Source organism: Zootoca vivipara, chromosome 2, assembly GCF_963506605.1.
Source record: "Zootoca vivipara chromosome 2, rZooViv1.1, whole genome shotgun sequence".
NCBI lineage: Eukaryota > Metazoa > Chordata > Lepidosauria > Squamata > Lacertidae > Zootoca > Zootoca vivipara.
Genome location: NC_083277.1, coordinates 10,053,636 through 10,072,584, shown reverse-complemented (window position 1 = coordinate 10,072,584; position 18,949 = coordinate 10,053,636). Strand labels below are relative to the sequence as shown.

The 18,949-nt window shown below is 47.6% G+C and overlaps 1 protein-coding gene across 1 annotated transcript; it reads left to right on the top strand.

The window, feature by feature from the left end:
* Positions 1–370: 370 nt before the first annotated feature.
* On the top strand, positions 371–18,110 carry LOC118081287 (E3 ubiquitin-protein ligase TRIM7). Its single transcript, XM_035107722.2, has 8 exons — positions 371–969; positions 1,755–1,850; positions 8,428–8,658; positions 9,068–9,090; positions 11,773–11,891; positions 12,357–12,389; positions 14,649–14,681; positions 17,184–18,110. The coding sequence occupies exons 1-8, from the start codon at positions 535–537 to the stop codon at positions 17,684–17,686; spliced, it is 1,473 nt and encodes a 490-aa protein (XP_034963613.1). The 5' UTR covers positions 371–534; the 3' UTR covers positions 17,687–18,110.
* Positions 18,111–18,949: the final 839 nt, after the last annotated feature.

The following is an 18,949-nucleotide window of genomic DNA, read 5'->3' as shown; positions in this document are numbered from 1 at the left end:
TAAGCTGCTGTATTTGGATCCTCTGTCTTATTGGTTTCCTCCAAAAGGCAGCACTGTGATTGCTTGATATTGTTCCCTCCAAAATGTATCCCTTCCTAGCTAGTCCCCTGTCCCTATAAATGTAGCTTTCCTCTCCTCAGTCTTCAGTCTTGTTCACTTTAATAAAGAGCTGTTACTAGAGAACTGTCTCCAGCATGTTATGTCAAGAGAGCTGAAATCACAAACCCCACGTCACAACAGTTATTTATAAAGGCATTTACACATTACCTTTTCAGGGCAATGCACAACAATATGTTTAAAATCTATGCGTCTGTACAGTACAGTTCTAATGGGGGAGGGAGGGAAAGAAAAGCAATCACAGCAATGATGAACCAATCAAGGCTATTTGAGAAAACGTTAAGCAGCTGCAGAGGCGGGTCTATTTATTTGTTCTTTAAAAGTCCAATCAGCACCGAGATTTTGCAGGAAGGGAAACGCCCATTGGCTGAGAACGAAGTGAAATTGAACTGGGATTTTGGCGCGAGGGAGGGAGTCATGGCGGCTCCTGTTCCTGCTGGGGGTCCTGTGCAGAGTCTTTGCGATGAAGTCACTTGCTCCATCTGCCTGGAATATTTCAAGGATCCGGTGATGATCCCAGAGTGTCTGCACAACTTCTGCCGGTCCTGCTTGATCCAGTGCTGGGGGGAATCGGAGGCAGAGGCTTTCTGCCCTCACTGCAGAGAAACGGTTCAAGAAAGGAGCCTCATCCCAAACTGGCCGTTGGAAAACTTTGTAGAATTAATTAAGAAGCTCAGTCTTCAAGAGGGGAAAGAGGAAGGACGGAAAGAAAAAGTTTGTGAGAAGCACCAGGAGCCCCTGAAACTCTTCTGCAAGGAGGATGGAGCCCCCATCTGTCTTGTGTGCGACAGATCCAACGAGCACAAATGCCACGAGGCGATTCCCCTGAAAGAGGCTTCCAAGGAGTACAAGGTAAGAAATCATTCTCGATTTTGGGGGTATTTTTTTTATTCTTCTTCTTGGGAGCTTTTCTGTAACTCTTAGGTTGCAGGGGGTGGAGGGAGTTCCATTTTGTGTCAAATTCAGATACACAAAACCTTCCCCCCCCCCGCCCCAAATTGCAAAATCGGGCTTTCAGTGTGTGTTTTGCTGCTTTTATTTTTCTGCATTTTTCTCTCTCTGCTTAGTTGGAAAATACAACTTGCGCACTGCTCCTATGTTTTGTAATGTTGATTATTATTTTTGCTTATAAAAACATGGGGGGGGGGCAACCAGGCTGTCCAATGCTGATACACATCCCCCCAATAAATACTGGTTTTATGCAAGTTTCTACACCATTTTTATAATAATAGATTTTTTTAATCTTAACCGTTGCTTATTGCTTCTCAATAGAATGAATGAAATTGGGAAAAAACACTAGAATGTTCTAGAGCACTTTATGTGATAGAGCTAAAAGCAAGGCCACCAAGAAGTCAGCTTAACAGTGTGGTGTAATGGTTAGAGTGGGAAGACAGGGTTTGAATCCCCACTCAGCCATGCAGCTTGCTGGGTGACCATGGGCCAGTCACCATCTCTTACCCACAACAGGGTTATTGTGCGGATGAAATGGGGAGGAGAATCATGGACATCACCTTGAGATTCCTGGAAGATAATGGTGGTATATCGGTGTGATAAATTAAATAAACAATCAACACTTGCGCTTCTCTCTCATTCAAACCTGAGCTTTTGGGTGGTTTTTTTGTTTGTTTGTTTTTTAGGGACTGATGTGTAGACGCCTGGAGATTCTGAGGAGAGAGAGAGAAAGAATTCTGGCCTATGAAGAAGACGTGAAAAAGGAATGTGAGGACCTCCTTGTAAGTGTCACTGTTGTTACTAGTGATGTAAAAATTGGGGTTTGGCTTTTGATCCTCAGGGAGGAATGGATGGAGGCAGGATCCAATGCAGGCACCCCCAAACTCGGCCCTCCAGATGTTTTGGGACTACAACTCCCACCATCCCTAGCTAACAGGACCAGTGGTCAGGGGTGATAGGAATTGTAGTCCCAAAACATCTGGAGGGCCGAGTTTGGGGGGTGCCTGATCCAATGGAAAGCAAGGCAAATACTGTTCAGTGGTACCACGCAAGACGAAAGCGTTTTACGATTTTTTGAAGACTCACAAAACGAAGTCTATGGCCGTGCTTTGCCTCCCGTCGGCGTGCAGCCTCCCGACGGCGTACAGCTTCCAGGTCATGTGGCCAGCATGACAAAGCCGCTTCTAGCGAACCAGAGCAGCGCACAGAAACACCATTTACCTTCCCACTGTAGCGGTACCTATTTATCTACTTGCACTTTGACATGCTTTCAAACTGCTAGGTGGGCAGGAGCTGGGACCAAACCGGAAGCTCACCCCGTCACAGGGATTCGAACCATCAGCCTTCTGATCGACAAGCCCTAGGCTCTGTGGTTTAGACAACAGCACCACCCGCGTCCACCAGAGACCACCCCAAAATCATACATACCTCATAGGAGGCGGTCTACAGCAGAAATCCTGTCTGCCAGGATGCCTGGTAGTGGTCGGAGTTTGCATTACCTGGGCAGCCTGGCCATTCTTTAGTGGTGGTTAATACTTTAGTCCCCTTCATGGATCAATGCCTTGTCGTGGCGAAGGGGCTTGAATAACTCGGAGAAGCTATGAGCTATGCCATGCAGGGCCACCCAAGATGGACAGGTCATAGTGGAGAGTTTTGACTAAACGTGATCCACCTGGAGAAGGAACTGGCAAGCCACTCCAGTATCCCTGCCAAGAAAACTCCATGGACAAAGACAACAGGCATATAAAAGTTATGACGCTGGAAGATGAGCCCCTCAGGTCGGAAGGCGTCCAACATGCTACTGAGGAAGAGCGGAGGACAAGTACAAGTAGATTCAGAGCTGATGAAGCGGCTGGGCCAAAGCCGAAAGGATGCTCAGTTGCGGATATGCCTGGAAGCGAAAGGAAAGTCCGATGCTGTAAAGAAAAATATTGCATAGGAACCTGGAATGTAAGAACCATGAGTGGAGGTAAGCTGGATGTGGTCAAAAATGAGATGACAAGAATAAATATCGACATCCTGGGCATCAGTGAACTAAAATGGAAGGGAATGGGCGAATTCAGTTCGGGTGACTATCATATCTACTACTGTGGGCAAGAATCCTGTAGCAGAAATGGAGTGGCCCTCATAGTCAACAAAAGAGTGGCAAAAGCTGTAATGGGATGCAATCTCAAAAATGACAGAATGATCTCGATACGAATCCAAGGCAGACCTTTTAACATCACAGTAATCCAAGTTTATGCACCAACTACCGGTGCTGAAGAAAGTGAAATTGACCAATTCTATGAAGACCTACAACAACTTCTAGAAATGACACCAAAGAAGGATGTTCTTCTCATTACAGGGGATTGGAATGCTAAAGTAGGGAATCAAGAGATAAAAGGAACAACTGGCAAGTTTGGCCTTGGAGTTCAAAATGAAGCAGGGCAAAGGCTAATAGAGTTCTGTCAAGAGAACAAGCTGGTCATCACAAACACTCTCTTCCAACAACACAAGAGACGACTCTACACATGGATATCACCAAATGGGCAGCATCGAAATCAGATTGATTATATTCTCTGCAGCCAAAGATGGAGAAGCTCTATACAGTCAGCAAAAACAAGACCTGGAGCTGACTGTAACTCAGATCATCAGCTTCTTATAGCAAAATTCCAGCTTAAACTGAAGAAAGTAGGAAAAAGCACTGGGCCAGTAAGATACAATCTGAATCAAATCCCTTATGAATACACAGTGGAAGTGAGGAACAGGTTTAAGGATTTAGATTTGGTGGACAGAGTGCCTGAAGAACTATGGATGGAGGCTCGTAACATTATACAGGAGGCAGCAACGAAAACCATCCCAAGGAAAAGGAAATGCAAGAAAGCAAAATGGCTATCCAACGAGGCCTTACAAATAGCGGAGGAGAGGAGGCAAGCAAAATGCAAGGGAGATAGGGAAAGATACAGGAAACTGAATGCAGATTTCCAAAAAACAGCAAGGAGAGACAAGAGGGTCTTCTTAAATGAGCAATGCAAAGAAATAGAGGAAAACAATAGAATGGGGAAAACCAGAGATCTGTTCAAGAAAATTGGAGATATGAAAGGAACATTTCGTACAAAGATTACCATAATCAAGGACAAAAGTGGTAAGGACCTAACAGAAGCAGAAGACATCAAGAAGAGGTGGCAGGAATACACAGAGGAATTATACCAGAAAGATATGGAGGTCTCGTACACCCCAGGTAGTGTGGTTGCTGACCTTGAGCCAGACATCTTGGAGAGTGAAGTCAAATGGGCCTTAGAAAGCACTGCTAATAACAAGGCCAGTGGAAGTGATGATATTCCAGCTGAACTATTTAAAATTTTAAAAGATGATGCTGTTAAGGTGCTACACCCAATATGCCAGCAAGTTTGGAAAACTCAGCAATGGCCAGAGGATTGGAGAAGATCAGTCTACATCCCAATTCCAAAGAAGGGCAGTGCCAAAGAATGCTCCAACTACCGCACAATTGCGCTCATTTCACACGCTAGCAAGGTTATGCTTAAAATTCTACAAGGCAGGCTTAGGCAGTATGTGGACCGAGAACTCCCAGAAGTGCAAGCTGGATTTCGAAAGGGCAGAGGAACCAGAGACCAAATAGCAAACATGCGCTGGATTATGGAGAAAGCTAGAGAGTTCCAGAAAAACGTCTACTTCTGCTTCATTGACTATGCAAAAGCCTTCGACTGTGTCGACCACAGCAAACTATGGCAAGTTCTTAAAGAAATGGGAGTGCCTGATCACCTCATCTGTCTCCTGAGAAATCTCTATGTGGGACAAGAAGCTACAGTTAGAACTGGATATGGAACAACTGATTGGTTCAAAATTGGGAAAGGAGTACGACAAGGTTGTATATTGTCTCCCTGCTTATTTAACTTATATGCAGAATTCATCATGCGAAAGGCTGGACTAGATGAATCCCAAGCCGGAATTAAGATTGCCGGAAGAAATATCAACAACCTCAGATATGCAGATGACACAACCTTGATGGCAGAAAGCGAGGAGGAATTAAAGAACCTTTTAATGAGGGTGAAAGAGGAGAGCGCAAAATATGGTCTGAAGCTCAACATCAAAAAAACCAAGATCATGGCCACTGGTCCCATCACCTCCTGGCAAATAGAAGGGGAAGAAATGGAGGCAGTGAGAGATTTTACTTTCTTGGGCTCCTTGATCATTGCAGATGGTGACAGCAGTCACGAAATTAAAAGACGCCTGCTTCTTGGGAGAAAAGCAATGACAAACCTAGACAGCATCTTAAAAAGCAGAGACATCACCTTGCCGACAAAGGTCCGTATAGTTAAAGCTATGGTTTTCCCAGTAGTGATGTATGGAAGTGAGAGCTGGACCATAAAGAAGGCTGATCGTCGAAGAATTGATGCTTTTGAATTATGGTGCTGGAGGAGACTCTTGAGAGTCCCATGGACTGCTAGAAGATCAAACCTATCCATTCTTAAGGAAATCAGCCCTGAGTGCTCCCTGGAAGGACAGATCGTGAAGCTGAGGCTCCAATACTTTGGCCACCTCATGAGAAGAGAAGAATCCTTGGAAAAGACCCTGATGTTGGGAAAGATGGAGGGCACTAGGAGAAGGGGACGACAGAGGACGAGATGGTTGGACAGTGTTCTCGAAGCTACGAACATGAGTTTGACCAAACTGCGGGAGGCAGTGCAAGACAGGAGTGCCTGGCGTGCTATGGTCCATGGGGTCACGAAGAGTCGGACACGACTAAACGACTAAACAACAACAACAATACTTTAGCTCCTGAATCCAGGTCACAGGCTCGCCCTATTCATACACAAATATGCCCTTAAGACAGGATTTATAAGTGAAAAGGCTTTCCTCATTTGCCTCCCTTACTGCAGAGGAATATTTGAGGTCATTGGGAGAGTCAAAATGGCTTCAAGATTGTTCTTCTGTACTGTTTCAGACACATGGTTTATATATTTAGATATGTATGCATTTATGAATATTCTGTATTTGAGACCTTGTTGTTGTTTAGTCGTTTAGTCGTGTCCGACTCTTCGTGACCCCATGGACCATAGCACGCCAGGCACTCCTGTCTTGCACTGCCTCCCGCAGTTTGGTCAAACTCATGTTCGTAGCTTCGAGAACACTATCCAACCATCTTGTCCTCTGTCGTCCCCTTCTCCTAGTGCCTATTTGAGACCTTAGAATTCTTATAACATAGGAAGGGAAGAAGGACCTGAAAAATGAAGCCGGGACTGAACTTCTCTTCATTTCCTTTTCCCTCATCAGTTTCTCATATTCTTTTTTAAAAATTGATGAGATTTTGGTGTGGATTTCTTATATATTCAATATAATTTTTCTATGTCGTTTGCACAGATAAATTCATCTGTATTCATACTTCACCCTTATTCTTGTAAATGTTACTTGGCTGGGTAACCTTGCTAAATTTGGAGAAGTGTGAATTTCAGAAGATTGCTGTATTTCGCTCTGCATATTTTTTCAGGAAGAGCTATTTAGACAATTCACCAGGCTTGCGATGAGCGTGAGCTCCATTCACTGGTGCAGGAGAAGCTGGGCACTTTCCAGGCCTGTACTGGCATTTTCTGCCTCCTGAAGTTACCTCTCTACCATCTGTCCTTCAACAACTATAACTACTACTACAACTTATTTGTACCCCGTAACCCCGCCCATCTGGCTGGGTTCCCCAGCCACTCTAGGCGGCCTCCAAAAAAAATTAGAAATGCATTAAAAAATCAGTCATTAAAAACTTCCCTAAACAGGGCTGCCTTCAGATGTTTTCTAAATGTCAGATAGTTGTTTATTTCTTTGACATCTGATGGGAGGGCGTTCAACAGGGCGGGCGCCACTACCGAGAAGGCCCTCTGCCTGGTTCCCTGTAACTTGGCTTCTTGCAGTGAGGGAACCGCCAGAAGGCTCTCGGCGCTGGACCTCAATGTCTGGCCTGAATGATAGGGGTGGAGGCGCTGCTTCAGGTATACTGGGCCCAAGATACATTACTAATTTTTAGAAAGCTCAAACCATCTTGGAGCTTTATAGTAAACTAGTGTCTTCAGCCCGTTAAATAAACGGGCGCTAGAATGCATGCCGGCTCCTCGATCCGGTGCTCCGCGCAGCGCTGATCAGCGCCGACCTGGCAGGCAGCCAGATCAAGGAAGCGGCCTGCCGGGTCGGCACCCAGCAGCGCTGCACGAAGCACCGGGGGACTGGCGGCGGGCAATAGAGCAAGCGCCTGCCTGCATTCCCCACTGCCTGTCACACGAAGATCGGTGGGCGCCGCTTGCCAGGGTTTGTCAACCCCGGCAAACAGTGCCCGCCGATCTTCGGCTGTCCCCCGATGCGCTACGGCTCGGGGAAGCAGGCAGGGAGACGCAACAGCCCGCTGCTTCCCCAAACTAAAGCGTGCGGGGGACAGAGCCGAATTGCGGCGCGGGGGGGCTTTTCGCCATTTGCCTTCCCCGAGCTAAGGGGGAGGCAAACGGCAAGAAGCCCCCGCCACGCTGCAATTCGGCTCCGGGACTGGCTTGGCGGCCTTCCCCCCAGGGGGAGGCAAACAGCGAAAAACCCCGCCGCGCCATACTTTGGCTCGGAGACTGGCTTCCCGCCGCCGCCAAGCCAGTCCCCGAGCCGAAGTGCGGCGCGGCGGGTGCTTTTCGCCGTTTGCCTCCCCCTTCACTCCGGGAAGTCAAACAGCGAAAAGCCCCCGCCGCGCCGCACTTCGGCTTGGGGACTGGCTTGGCTGCGGCGGGAAAAAGAGGAATTTCTCCTCTTCTTCCCGCCGCCGCCAAGCCAAAGCCGGCTTCCCTCGGCGCCCGCTGCCGCTTCGGCTTCCTCGGGGAAGGCAAGCAGGCGGGCTGTCTGCCTGCTTGTGTTCGCCGAGGAAGCGCCGTCCCATGCCGGAGGTGCACGGCAAGGCTGCCGGGGGGAGCGCTTCTTTCCCCCGCCGCCTCGCCGCGCACCTCCAGCATGAGACTGGGCTTCGGAGCGGCGGTTGGCGGAGCGGCGGTTGGCCGTTGTCCCTCCGTCCAATCCCTGTGTCTCTGGGGCACATGCGCAGTACCCCAGGGACACACGGGACAACTGGACGCAGGGACAACTTGGACATTATTATATAGGATGGGGAGTGTTGCAGATGAACATGCCACCTCTGCCCTCCTCCTGTTCCTACTTGTGAAAAGTGCCAGCCTAAAGCACCATGTTTATTATAATGCCTGAAGGGAGCTTCTTCACCAGCAGGAAGTTGATTTTGTATCCATGAAAAGTCAGAAGTTCCCTCCCAGTGGAAGCCTCATGTCTGTTTTCGTGAAATCCGGACTCAGGGCTCCGCTTTTTCTGCTCTCTTCCTGCACCTTGCAGAAATTAACAGAAGCTGAGAGGCAGAAGACAGTGGAGAAGTTCAGACAACTGCACCAGTTTATCGAAGAACAAGAAAAATGTCTGTTGAAAGAGATAGAAAAGGTGGAGAAGGAGATTGCAAGGAAAAGGGATGAGCACCTGGCCAGGCTCTCCAGGGAACTCTCCTATCTGAAAAGGATCATCCAGGAGATGCAGGAGAAGCGTCAGCAGCCAGAGAGCGAATTCCTGCAGGTAAGACAGTGGCAGAAATGACAGAAGGCTCAATCTTTGCTTGCTTGTACAGATGAAGTAGGCACATAAAGGGGCTCAGTAGGTGGAGCCCCAAGTCAGGTCTCTTGTGCATCCAATAGTCGTGGGGTGGTTCATTCCTCATTTGTACTTTATAAATCAATATGCAAATTGAATCACAAACATTTGCAGTTCTCTGGACTTTCTAAGGCAGTTCTCCAGCCAAGTAAAGTATACGATTTACCCAGTTGCTGAAAACTGGGCGATTCAGCCATCCCTGCCCCAAACTTTGGTTTGTGAGCTATGAGACTGACATCTGAGGGCCAGAGTGTTCCTCCATTGCAGGGTCTGAGGGGGTCATCTTAGTGTGGCCTGTGGTGTGCAGTGAATTCCTTTCTCTTTTCCCCTCTAGGATGTGAGAAGCACCTTGCAGAGGTGAGTGGATCCCGCTCAGGTCTGTTATCATGCCAGGAGCGATGAAAGAGGAGAGTATATAAAATCTTCCTCCTGTGGAAGAGACTATAGGAGTCCACACTCTACAGCATTTCACAAGTAAAAACAGGGCCCTCTTTTTTGACCTTGTGCCCCAATTCTACCTCCAAGATTCAAGCTTAGAGCACCACCTAACTCCCTGCTATCACAAAGGTCTGGAAGCTCTTCTCTGCGTCCTGCGCATCCTACTCATTGACTCTGCAATAATTTCAAACATCTGAAAGAGAATTTCTATGGGGGGCATATTTCAGTGCCATGGGAGCATTCCAGGGGTGCCCCACAGGGTTCCATCTTGTCCCCCTTGTTTTTTAACATCCACATGAAGTCACTGAGCACTTCCCTTAATAATAGCAATCATGTTTGGGTGGCAGGCCGAAAGGTTTCCATATTTCCAGGCTTTGAAATTACCTTTTCAATACTTCCATATATACCGTTACAACAGAGATAGTTGTATATTGGAAAGGACTGGACATGTAGTTCAGATGCCTTACTATCATCTTCCAAAGCAACTACTCTATTCCGAACTTAAAAATGGAAAGCGTAATGCTGGTGGTCAACAAAAGAGGTTTAAAGACTGTCTCAAGGCAAGTCTTTAAAAAATGTAGTATAAACACCGACAACCGGGAAACACTGGCTTCTGAGCGCTTCAGTTGGAGCACAGCCTTTACTAAAGGTGTCATGGGCTTTTAAGACGCTCGAACTCAGGACGCAAGCGAGAAACAAGCTAAGAGAAGGCACATTTGGCAAACCAACTCCCGGCCGGAAACCTATACCCTGTTCCCCCCCCCAAAATAAGACATACCCATAAAATAAGCCATAGCAGGATTTCTGAGCATTTCCGCAATATAAGCCATTACCCCCCCCCCCAAAATAAGACATGGATGCGCCGCCGAGCCCGGAGCCCTTCCCTCCATCATGCCGCGCCACACCTGGAGCCCTTCCTGCTGGAATAAGACCCCCCCCCTCCCGAAAATAAGCCATGGTGTGTCTTCTTGAGGAAAAATAAATATAAGACAGTGTCTTATTTTCAGGGAAACATGGTATCCCCACTGTGGAAGGACGTGTGGATCCAAAATTGGCCTCCATAGTCACTTACGGACTCACTGTTAGGACCGTGTTTATGGAATACGATCTTACCGTACTTGGCTACGAGTGATTGCCAAAGAAGAAGTTATATACAGTGGTACCCCTACTTACGAATTTAATGTGTTCCGAACGCACATTCGTGAGTCGAAAAAATTGTAAGTCGAATCCCATAGGAATGCATTGGGAGAAAAAATTCGTAAGTCGAAGCAACCCTATCTAAAAATTCGTAAGTAGAAAAAATCCTATCTAAACCGCATCCAAGATGGCGGACGGAGCTCCGTTCATAAGTAGAAACATTCGTAAGTAGAGTTATTCGTAAGTAGAGGTACCACTGTATTACAGCCCACTGTTCTTGGTTTTTTTTTAGTGCTCTTTCTAGTTGCATGCTCTCGCTCTCTCTCCTAAGAAAGGCAAAGATGGATTTTGCACTAAGCTATGTGTCACAGGGGCGTTAGCGGCTACTCTAGAGTAACGACTCTCCCACTCGTTGCCTTTTCATGATTTTATTGGTGCTGAGTATTTACAGTGCAGAGCAGTGCTATGTACATGATGTCAGTTAGGAGTCAGAAGCTCCGAATGGATGTTCGCGCGTTTTCTTCCAGCAAAATAGTCTCGGGATACTGAATCTCCGCCCAGCCGTTTCCGGCGCAATTCTGGGGTTGGTGGGATGGGCCTTCCCCCCCTTGCCTCCCACTTCCCGTCTCCCGCTGGGCATGGGCTCCGCTACCTTGCCTGAGCCTCGGACCCCACTTCCTGAGTCACCGCTTGAACTATCCCCCTCCCCGCTACTACTGGTGCTGGGTGATGAGCTGGTGTGCAGAATGGGAGGGACCTGCCTGTATCTCTTGTCCCTCACACTATGGAACAAAGAGGGTGTCGGTTGCCTCAGGCAGCAGGGGCCAGAGGGGCCAGAATGGGTGGCTATCATCTTCCTGAACAAGCACCTCAGCAGTGGCAAAGCTTCCTCCTTCTTGGGTTGCGCTACCTCTCTGTCTGGCCTGGTCACCTTCTCCTATCTTGCAATGTCTCACAGGCTTGAATGGAGGATGATTGCGGCCACTGCCCCATCCTTAATGTCATTGGGAAAGGCCTCTTGACTGAGGAAGCAGGCTTTGGAGTAGCCATCTGAGGCACATACCCTCCAGCCATTGTGAGGACCCATGCACTGCTCTGGTCCTAGGGCAGGCCTTGCCCACCAGTGCCTGCATGGCAGCATTTGCTTGAGTGGGCAGGAAGCACTTTCTCAAGAGGGCTTTTACTCCTGCTATACTTGGGTTTGGCTGTCCTCTGTGTCTGCCTGTCTCTCTAGGCCAGGCATCCCCAAACTTTGGCCCTCCAGATGTTTTGGACTACAATCCCCATCATCCCTGACCACTAGGGGTCATGGGAGTTGTAGGCCAAAATATCTGGAGGGCCGCAGTTTGGGGATGCCTGCTCTAGGCTCTCTACCATTCTCCTCCTCTTTCCTTTCTCCTCCTTTCTTTCCTTTATCAAGAATTGTGCGATTGACTGGGCTAATATTTTGTTTCCTTTCACCAGGTATGAGAAAAGAGAGAAATTGGATAATCCACCAACTTTCCCTCCAGAATTGAAGAGAAAGACCTCCAGATTCTGTGATATAGACCCCCTTCTGAATTCTGCTATGAAGGAATTCAAAGGTAATTTTTTTTTTAAAAAAATGACTACAATGATTTTATTCTGGGCATTATATAAGTCAAAAACTGAACATCCCAGGCTCATATTATATTGTACACACAAGTCCCACTATCTGTCTGCTTGTTACATGAACGCTCAGTTATCCAAACACAAATAATTATAGTCAAATCTCGCTGCACACTCACCTGATTTAGATGTCTGAACAGTTGAAATTTGCCCACTTCTTTACTTGTTTGTGCTTTGGTGCCATTTTCGGGCAGAAACCATGGAGAGAGGGTGAGGGGAGAGAGATCGGGACAATCTGTCTCTTTATAGCTGGTTGGCTGCACCCATTTTAGGAAGAAACCATGGTGGAGAAAAGTTCACGGGTTAGATAGATGCTGCAGTATAAAGTGTTATTTGGTAAGAACACATATTTGAAATAAAAGAATGTAGTGCTTACACTTCTTATCTTTTTGCTTCCTTAGACTCCCTTTCATTCAGAGAAGAGCTTCAGCAAGGTAATTTCCAATGAGGAACCCAATTCACAGGAGGGGTGGGGGACAGGTATTTCTTTGGGGTTAAACAGTCAGTTCTGCAGACTTTGGAAGCACATTCAATAGCTTAGCTCTGAGTCATAGATTGTATAGTGGCATTTAGTTTCTTTATATGTACAATGAATGACCAGAGGGTGGGTTTGAAGGTGCAAGTGTGGGGTGGATTTTTGTGGGGGCATGGCATCCCTGCGAAGAACCTGCACACCATTCTGCGACAAATTAGCATGGAGTTTGGTTCCTACCTATAATCTATTTTGTTGACTTTTCCCCTTACGAAATCCCACTGGGTCAGCCCAACGTCCAGTTTTCATTTACCGTATATGCTGGCGTATAAGGCGACTGGGCGTATAAGACGACCCCTTACTTTTCAAGTTAAAATATAGAATTTGGGATGTACTCCAGCACTCAAGTCTGCAGCCGGGGAAATGGTGGTTTGTTTGTTTGCTTGCTTGCTTAGTGATTGAGAGGGGGAAAGAAGCCAGAGACAGGAGAGATAGAGAAGCAGAGACATCGATCAAAAGGAGGGAGAGGGAGAGGGAGAGGGAGGCAGAGACAGCAAAAAGGGGGGGGGGAGAAACCATAGAGAGGATAGCGATAGAGGGGCAGAGACATCGGAGGCTCACACAGCCAGCGAAAGACGCTGAGCAGCAGTGAAAGAGAGAGCGGAGAGAGAGACAATGAGGCTGGCTCAGTGAGCAAAAGGGGAATAGAAGCCAGGGAGAGGGAGAGAAACCATAGAGAGGATAGCGATAGAGGGGCAGAGACATCGGAGGCTCACACAGCCAGCGAAAGACGCTGAGCAGCAGTGAAAGAGAGAGCGGAGAGAGAGAGAGACGGAGAGATCCCTTTGCTTTGCGCTGACAAAAAGAGAAGAGGCAGCAGCTTGACACCAATGAAATACACAAAACTGTATCTCTGCGCTGATCCAGGTCACAAAGCCATGAGGGAGCCATTCTCCCTGGCGGGGAGCAGCCCCCTCCCGAGCGCGCTTCTTTGCGTTCATATGGTCACTGCATACAGTGGGGATGCGGCCGTTTTTGAGCTCCCCCCACCGTATATTTTTAACAGTTTTGGTTTCAATAGCTTTCTCCCACCTGTTTACTTGGGGCAGTTTTGAACCTGTCCCCAGCTCTCCTCTGGATTGTTTAAAAATACTGATACCGCCCTGCTGGCCCTCCAATACTCTTGTTATGGATCCCCATTTCATTGATGGATTTAGAATGGCTTTATTCTGTTGTTTTCTAGTATACAGTGGTACCTCGACTTACGAATGACTCTACTTACGAAGAGGAAAAAATAGTAAAAAATGGCCGCACGCTTACAAATTCGACATCCGAACAGCCTCGCTCCCCCGCGCTCGCCACCGCCGCTGGATCGGGCGCTCGCTGCTGCTGGGTTGGGTGCTAATCGCTGCTGCCGCGAGGCCAGCCTTCTGCAATGAGCGGGGCCGCAGAGGAGTGAGAGGCAGGCCGGCCGCCCAGCCGGCACCTACCGTACCTATTGTGCTTGCTTGCTTGCTTGCTCGCCTGCCTGATGGCTTCTCTTTCTCCTTCGCCTGCTCCCTCCCTCCCTGGGCCGCCTTCCTGCCATCTTCGGAGGTTTGACGCAGCCCTCACAGCAGCCAGAAGAGGAGTGAGCACGGCCGAGCAAGGAAGGGCAGGCAGGAGGCTGCCCGGCCATGCTCTCGCTCGGAGCAGGCGAAGGAGAAAGAGAAGCCATCGGCAGGCAGGCGAGCGAGCGCAACAGGTAAGCGCCGGCTGGGCGACCGGCCAGCTGAGGCCTCTGCCTCTTGCTCCTCCACGGCCCTGCTCGCTGCAGAAGGCCGGCCTCGCTGCGGTGGCGGCAAGGGCCTGATCCAGCGGCAGTGAGCGCAGGGCAGCGAGGGAGGTAAGGCTCCAGAACGAATTAATCCGTTCCCAATGCATTCCTATGGGAAACCGCGTTTCGACTTACGAATGTTTCTACATACGAATGTGCATTCGGAACGGATTAAATTCATAAGTCGAGGGACCACTGTAGTTTACCATCTCTGATTTCACCTGCTAGTTATTTTAATTTCATCTGAATGCAACTTTCTTCTTTTCAGTTACTTCTTCTATGACTTAATCTTTGACATGAAATAAGGAAACAACATAATGCTTTTTATAAAGTGATTATTTGTAACCACAGTTTTGTGAGTTACATCAATGTTACCCTTAAACTTTATATCTTTTTCTTCCTCAGATAATTGGTCATTCGGACAACAGCTTCAGAAAGGTAAATTTCCAATGGAGGCCCACATTCACGGGAGGGCTGGGGGCCTGGTGTTTCATTGCAGTTAAGGAGTCTGTTCTGCAGAGTTTGGAACCATCAATAGCTTTAGTCTTGCTGTTTGGGTTCCTCATATGTAAAACAGAGGGTGGTGGGCTTGAAAGTGCAGAACTGGGTGTTTGGAGAGTGCCTCCACTTACAAAGGAACTGCCCACAAGTGTGAGACTAATGATGGAGGAATTATGTTCCTGCCTAGAGATTGTCTGATGCCTCCAGGGATCCCACATTCATGGCAGGAAGGCAATGGCTCCCGCCACTTTCGGGCTCCCTTCACCTGAGATTCAGGGACAGGCTTGCGAGTAGCCATACTTTTTTGTTACAACTTCCCTTAACAGAATGTCCCCCAGAGGTCAGGACTCAAAAACATTAGAACGGTTAATTCAGTTTTATTTTAGGCAACAAATCACGGAGGGGGATATGTGAGGTCTGGCTACTAAATACAACCTATACAAACTTCTATTATTGCTTTGAGAGATACTCTCTCTGAACACAGATGCTTCAGTTAGTTATCTTGACACTCAGCCTGTAACTGGCTACATTTTTATTGTCTCCTGTTTTCCCCAGGCAACTAACCTTATTGAGTAGATTAAATCCAAGAGAGAAACATTAAACAAAGACTCCATTCCAAAATTACATGAATATGCAGGCCTTGTCTTAGCTTTGCAAATGCTGCCAATTAGCTGATCATCAGGGTTTTCAGGGCTGATTTCAATCTACAGTATATGGGCAAAAATTGATCACCTAGCATTCTTATTGGTTGCAAATAAAAATAAATAGGTATATAAGAGGAGAATTCCCTGGATGCCAGGATCCAGGATTTGGCAAGTACTCTTTGGTGAGGGAACTCCAGCAGAGATTTGAAATCATAGTATATGCAACAAAAATAAAATGTGGAAAAATACACTGTTTACCTATACCTTTTCCTAATCCCTCCCAAGGTGAGCTAAACCTGGCAGATTATCTTACTCTGTGGTCTTAACCCTTTCATGCATTAATTAGACTTAAGCATGTTGCTTATCTGAGGCTGGTTATCCCACAGTTCTGACATCAGGGATATTGACTGACAGATCAGTTGTGCACCCACCTATCAAACTTTGCCCACAGGGAGATATGTTCCTCTGGCCAGATCTAGGTCCCTCCCCCATCATTAAGGGAGCAAGGAGGGCTTCGTGTTCTGGAGGTTTAAAACGCAGTTCAAAGAGCCTAATGTAAATGTTTCCTTTGAGATACTAGCATAGTAGGGAGAAATCTGCAGTCTGAAATAGCACAGCAAGGGAAGGCCAGGGAGGAGGGAAAGGTAAAGGGACCCCTGTCCATTAGGTCCAGTCGTGACTGACTCTGGGGTTGTGGCACTCATCCCGCGTTATTGCCCGAGGGAGCCGGCGTACAGCTTCCGGGTCATGTGGCCAGAATGACAAAGCCACTTCTGGTGAACCAGAGCAGCACACGGAAACACCGTTTACCTTCCCGCTGTAGCGGTACCTATTTAGCTACTTGCACTTTGACATGCTTGCAAACTGCTAGGTTGGCAGGAGCTGGGACCGAGCAACGGGAGCTCACCACGTCGCGGGGATTCGAACCGCCGACCTTCTGATCGGCAAGCCCTAGCCTCTGTGGTTTAACCTGCAGCGCCACCCGCGTCCCCAGGGAGGAGGAGGTGCCATTAATTCTCTTTTAAAAAAAAAATCCTGTTGTGGAAGAGCACAATTGTAATAAGGAGAAACAATTGAGGGAGAGAACCCATTTATATTGCTATAAAGTGCAGACACAGTGAAAATGAGTAACTTGGGTTTATTAATTACAGGTAGGGTTTATTAATTTAATTAGGGTTTATTAATTTAATTAGAAATGAGCTAAATAATTTCAGTGGCTGTTCTTTAGAAATACACGTGTGCAATTCAATAACAGGATGGAAGCCTGAGTATGGCCCCCAAATGAGGTCAGAAGCAGCCACAAACACAGCATAAATTGTGATGTGGAGAAGCCCTTAGTCTGCATGCAAAAGTGGGGTCCAGCAGCATAAGATTTTAGGATCACAAGAGACACTCTTTCAGCCTCTCTATCTGGCTCACACAGTTAGGGATTTCCTAACTCAACCCTAACCCCCAGCTCAGCTGACACCCTCCATATGCCCAAATATACTGGAAATCACAGACTCTCTTCATTATTTTTAAAATAATAATGATTAATAATAATAATAATTCCTATGCCTGGAATAACTGGAGGGGCACAATATAAATACATTGAATATAAAAACAACAAAAACCTGTTTCAGTGTGGGGCAAGTCTGGAAGAAGGGGAGGTGGGTCCCAATCCTGAATGCGATGCAAATAACTCCCAATTATTTGAGAGGGAATCTAGTCTGGGCATTTCATGGATCAGGATGTTCATCTCCAACTCTCAGCTGACTCTGCCTCTCTTCTCTTTCCCTCATCTTCTCCCCAACAGCAAATGTCACTCTGGATCCAGACACAGCTTTTATTAGGCACATCCTGTCCGAGGATCGGAAAAGTGTGAGACTGGGAGAAAAACCTCATGACAGATACAGCAACTTCTGTCCTCCTTTGTTAGGACGTGAGGGATTCACAGCAGGCAGACATTTCTGGGAAGTTGATGTGGAAAATGGGGAAGGATGGGTTGTAGGGGTCTCTGTGAAGTCTGTGAGCAGGAGAGAATGTTCTCCCTTAAGTCCCGTGGGAGGGATCTGGGCTGTACAAAAGAATAATAATCATTACACGGCCTGCGCCTACCCTACTCCCCTTTGTCTGCCCATGACTGGGAAGCTCAAGAGGATCCGGGTGACTCTGGACTATGAAGGGGGACGTGTGTCTTTTTCGGATGCTTACTCAGGAGCCAAACTCTACACGTTCTCAGGAGCCTGGTTCTCTGAAGAGACCCTCTTCCCTTTCTTTAAGCTGGATACAGTTTGTACCCACCTCAAGATCTGTTGAGGAGACTAAATCTGCCTCACCAGAATGACACACACACACACACACACACACACACACACACACACACACACACACGTAATTGAATTTATATACCGCCCTATACTTGGGGGTCTCAGGGTGGTTCACATATATATGCGCCTCTCGAGCACTTTTGGCAGCTTTTCAGGGGTCCTTTGGGAGGATTCATTCCAGTCACAATCAGCATAAATAATAAAACAAACAAAAATAAGACTTTGTATTGTTTTTCTTCCCTTTCCCAGAATTCCCCCTGCAGCTTATTTCTTAAAGAGACAGTAACACTTTTTAACTTACTCAATAAATAACATATTCCTCAAAAGGGTTCTGCTGCCATCACCTTCAATCCTAGTTTCATTCTTCCACCTTCCCATACCCTTAAAAAAAATTCTGCCTAAAATCCATGCCACCCACCTACCCCCCTGCTGCACCCTCACTGATTGCTCTCCCCACCTGCTTGCCCATCCCTCACTTGCTCACCAACCGCCTTCCCCCCCCCCATACTTTTGGCCGCCACCTCTGTGGCCGCTGCCTTTCCCTCTGCCACCAGCGTGACCTCAAGCAGAGCTGCCCCGGCCATGGGCAAAGCCACCTTGGGCAGAGCTGCAGCCGGCACAGCCTCCTCCACTCCCGCTATGACCTTAGGCGGGCATCCCCAAACTGCAGCCCTCCAGATGTTTTGGCCTTCAACTCCCATGATCCCTAGCTAACAGGATCAGTGGTCAGGGATGATGGGAATTGTAGTCCAAAACATCTGGAGGGCCGAAGTTTGGGAATGCCTGGCCTTAGGCAAAGTCGCTGCAGCTTTGGGTAGGGTCTCCGTCTCCTGCCACAAGGGAAGTAGGAAGAAGAGTGGTAACCTGGAGGGGGGAGGGGGGTTTCGCTTCCATTTTTTAATTATTCCATGCTCTGGTGTGAGCCAATTCACTCACGACACAGGGTGGGATGAAAAGAGCAAAACGGGAACCAGCACAAGACATCCAGGATTGGGATCTAAACCCAGGAAGTATTCTGTCAATCTGGAATAATGTGCTGCTTAAAATGAGACAGCTGTGTGGTATGTGGTATGCCTTCATGTCCCTCAAGACCTCCGATATAGTTGTTCAAATATGCGCATTGATGGATTACCAGAAATCAACTCCGTGCATATTGGAAGAGGGCGCTCTTGGCTCTGTAGACTTCAGACAGAAAGAAGATGGTGTTTCCTGCTTGGCAGGGGGTTGGATTGGATGGCCCTTGTGGTCTCTT

Bases quoted from the DNA above. Each gene is read 5' to 3' on its own strand.
- LOC118081287 (XM_035107722.2), top strand. From the start codon at position 535: ATGGCGGCTCCTGTTCCTGCTGGGGGTCCTGTGCAGAGTCTTTGCGAT. The intron at 1,851-8,427 runs GTAAGTGTCACT...TGCACCTTGCAG, and splicing joins AGGAATGTGAGGACCTCCTT to AAATTAACAGAAGCTGAGAG. The intron at 11,892-12,356 runs GTAATTTTTTTT...TTGCTTCCTTAG, and splicing joins TGCTATGAAGGAATTCAAAG to ACTCCCTTTCATTCAGAGAA.